This window comes from Agelaius phoeniceus, chromosome 5, assembly GCF_051311805.1.
Source record: "Agelaius phoeniceus isolate bAgePho1 chromosome 5, bAgePho1.hap1, whole genome shotgun sequence".
In the NCBI taxonomy this organism is placed as follows: domain Eukaryota; kingdom Metazoa; phylum Chordata; class Aves; order Passeriformes; family Icteridae; genus Agelaius; species Agelaius phoeniceus.
The window spans coordinates 72,281,934-72,285,970 of NC_135269.1; the positions used below are offsets into that span (position 1 = coordinate 72,281,934).

General features: G+C 53.1%; 1 protein-coding gene across 1 annotated transcript; it reads right to left on the reverse strand.

Annotated features, from left to right (window-relative positions):
• Window positions 1-308: 308 nt before the first annotated feature.
• Window positions 309-3,630, reverse strand: TUBAL3 (tubulin alpha like 3). Its single transcript, XM_054631148.2, has 3 exons — window positions 3,393-3,630; window positions 2,142-2,290; window positions 309-1,292 (listed from the first exon to the last, which is right to left on the reverse strand). The coding sequence occupies exons 1-3, from the start codon at window positions 3,592-3,594 to the stop codon at window positions 309-311; spliced, it is 1,335 nt and encodes a 444-aa protein (XP_054487123.1). The 5' UTR covers window positions 3,595-3,630.
• Window positions 3,631-4,037: the final 407 nt, after the last annotated feature.

A 4,037-nucleotide genomic window follows, 5' to 3' on the forward strand; every position in this document is an offset into this window, starting at 1 on the left:
ACAAGAAAAAGCCAGAGCAAGAGTTTGGCATTCCAGCCGAAGCAGGCAGCCCGCGACATCCCCCGGATTAGGAACCGGGATCTCCTGGCTAGGCGGGATGTCAGGCCTAAGTTAGGCCCGGCTCAGCGTCACTCACCAATAAACAGCAGTGGGATAAAGCTCAAGACACCCAGGCTAGAGAGGAGCTCTATGCAAGCAGGGGAGGTTCAATACATCAAACACGGCCGGTCCTCGGGCACCCCCGGGCCCTCAGGAACTCGGGACACAAGTCTGGATTCCAGCCGAGCTCAAGACCAGGCCGCAGTCTGTCAGTACTCATCCTCCTCACCCTCATCCTCCTCCCCGTCCGCCGAGTCCCTTCCAACCTCCTCATAATCCTTCTCCAGAGCCGCCAGGTCCTCCCTGGCCTCGGAGAACTCGCCCTCCTCCATGCCCTCCCCCACGTACCAGTGCACGAAGGCCCTCTTGGCGTACATCAGGTCGAACTTGTGGTCCAGGCGGGCCCAGGCCTCGGCGATGGCCGTGGTGTTGCTCAGCATGCACACAGCCCTCTGCACCTTGGCCAGGTCGCCCCCGGGCACCACCGTGGGAGGCTGGTAGTTGATGCCCACCTTGAAACCGGTGGGGCACCAGTCCACGAACTGGATGGAGCGGCGCGTCTTGATGGCGGCGATGGCGGCGTTGACGTCCTTGGGCACCACGTCACCGCGGTACAGCAGGCAGCACGCCATGTACTTGCCGCGGCGAGGGTCGCACTTGACCATCTGGTTGGAGAACTCGAAGCAGGCGTTGGTGATCTCGGGCACGGAGAGCTGCTCGTGGTAGGCCTTCTCTGCCGAGACGATGGGCGCGTAGGTGGTGAGCGGGAAGTGGATGCGCGGGTAGGGCACCAGGTTGGTCTGGAACTCGATGAGGTCCACGTTGAGGGCGCCGTTGAAGCGCAGCGAGGCCGTGACCGAGGAGACGATCTGGCCGATGAGGCGGTTGAGGTTGGTGTAGGTGGGGCGCTCGATGTCCAGGTTGCGGTGGCAGATGTCGTAGATGGCCTCGTTGTCCACCATGAAGGAGCAGTCCGAGTGCTCCAGCGTGGTGTGCGTGGTCAGGATGGAGTTGTAGGGCTCCACCACGGCCGTGGACACCTGCGGGGCCGGGTACACCGAGAACTCCAGCTTGGACTTCTTGCTGTACTCCACGGAGAGCCGCTCCATGAGCAGTGAGGTGAAGCCGGAGCCGGTGCCTCCTCCGAAGCTGTGGAAGACCAGGAAGCCTTGGAGTCCACTGCACTGGTCAGCCTGCAGCAGAACGTCGGATATTTACCCAAGGACCCAAAAAATATCCCAAGAATATCAGATATTTATCCCTTTCAGGACTGGGATCACTATCCCAAGAATACTGGGATCACTATCCCAAGAAAACGGGTATTTTTCCCTGTAAGGACTGAGATAACTATCCCAAGAATACTGGACATTTATCCCTTTCAGGACTGGAATAACTATCCCAAGAATACATATATTTATCCCTGTAAGGACCAGAATAATTATCCCAAGAAAAGGAATCTTTTTCCCTGTTAGGACAGAGATAATTATCCCAAGAAAATGGATATTTATCCCTTTAAGGACTAGAGAAACTATCCCAGGAATACTGGATATTTATCCATTTAAAGACTGGGATAACTATCCCAACAAAATGGATATTTAACCATTTAAGGACTGGGATAACTATTCCAATAATAGATATTTATTACTTTAAGAACTGGGATAACTATCCCCAAAAAGTGGATATTTATCCATTTAAGGACCAGGATAACTATCCCAAGTAATACAGCACAAAATTCTGCTTAGAACACTCCCCAGGCATCTTAAGCCCAGTTTTAACACAACAATTCTCTACTTCTAGGACAAACACACAAACCTGGAGCCTTTCCAAGCCCCAAACCAAATCCCAACAGCTTGGGCCTCAACTAAAGCTATTTTTTAATTCAAGACTTTCACTTCAAGACTCCTGCCCCAAACTCCACAATGCTGTCCAGAAGGGCGTTATTTTAGCCCAGGACAAGGGCACTATTTTAGCCCAGGACAAGGGCACTATTTTAGCCCAGGACAAGGGCACTATTTTAGCCCAGGACTGGGTGTTTCCCTCACCATTTTCCGGATGCGGCTGAGCACGGTGTCGATGATCTCCTTGCCGATGGTGTAGTGCCCGCGGGCGTAGTTGTTGGCAGCGTCCTCCTTGCCACTGATGAGCTGCTCCGGGTGGAAGAGCCCGTGGTAGGGCCCTGTCCTGATCTCATCTGCACCAGGAGGAGAAATCAGCCAGAGCAGAGCACAAGGAAAGGTTCTGGGTGAGGCTGACGGAAGCAAAATCCGTGGGATGTCCAGCAGGAGGTCAGGGCACGGCCAGGGAAGGGTTGTGGGAATGATGGAAGGGGGAGGAAGAGACTCACGCAGGTAAGGTGCTACCAGAACTCCATCTTCACCCTCACCCAGCCTGAAATCCTGAATTAATCTGGCTTAATGAGCTAGGGCACCACAATTCCAGAGCTTTTGTGGGATCAGCTACCACAGGCAGGCTGGAGGAGAAGTCTGGAAGCTCCATCTCCATCCCCTGCTCTCCAGCACGGAAGGGACACATACAAAACCCCTCCAGTTGACATTCCCGCCTCCTGAGGGGTTTTAAATCCACTCCATCCCAACACTGGGCACATTCCATAATCTCCTGGCTCGCTCATTAAGCTCTCCATTTGATACCTTAATGAGGTGTCTAAAAATTAAGCAGAACCCAAACAAAAGCCTGCAAAGCCTTTAATTAGGACTAATGAGTCACGGCCCAGATGGAAAGATAGGAGGAGAAGCCTGGAAGGCAGGAGCAGGTGGCTGGGTTTGGAGTCATTTCCTAAACAGATAATTATTATTCTCTAGGGAGACACCTCAAATTGAGGTGCCACACAAACAAACAGCCAGAGAGATCCCAGAGGGAGCTGGAAGGGGAAGTGGGAATCTTTTGGAAGCCATCAGGCTGGAAAAGATCTCCAAGAAACAGGAGAGCCGGGTCCCACGAAGCCATGGCACGTGTGGCACCCCCCTTTGCGGGTGGCATCCGAGCCAGATGGGCCACATCCGGCCATGGAATGGTGGAATTCCAGCCAGGACCACCAAGGCTGGCAAATCCAGGACACTTCCCACCTGCTGAAGGTCCCAAAATGAGGGAACAAAGACAACTCAGGGACAGCCACGGGTTTGTCCCTCCTGGTCCCTCTGGGAGGGTAAATTCTGTCTGCTGCCAATGGCCAGGGACGTTTAACCAGAGCAGAGGAGGGGGAACATCAGGATCCTACGGAAAAAAGGGTTGGAAATTACGGATAAAGATGGATTTGGGCAAAATCCCAGCTTTACCAATGACAGTGGGCTCCAGGTCTATGAACACTGCCCGGGGCACGTGCTTGCCAGAAGCTGTCTCACAGAAGAAGGTCTCGAAGGAGGAATCCACCTGCTCCGAGTTGGGATCCATGGATTTCACCTGCTTGGAGCTGGGAATGGTCCCATCGGCCTGGATGCCGTGCTCCAGGCAGTAGAGCTCCCAGCAGGCATTGCCCATCTGCACTCCGGCCTGCCCGATGTGGATGGAAATGCACTCCCTCTGGAAAAGGGAAACAGGGAAATGTACCCCTCTGGAAAAGGGAAACAACAGGGAAATGTATCCCTCTGGAAAAGGGAAACAGGGAAATGTATCCCTCTGGAAAAGGGAAACAACATGGAAATGCACTCCCTCTGGAAAAGGGGAACAACAGGGAAATGCACTCCCTCTGGAAAAGGGAAACAACAGGGAAATGTATCCCTCTGGAAAAGGGAAACAACAGGGAAATGCATCCCTCTGGAAAAGGGAAATGTATCCCTCTGGAAAAGGGAAACAACATGGAAATGTATCCCTCTGGAAAAGGGAAATGTATCCCTCTGGAAAAGGGAAACAACAGGGAAATGCACTCCCTCTGGAAAAGGGAAACAACAGGGAAATGTATCCCTCTGGAAAAGGGAAACAAC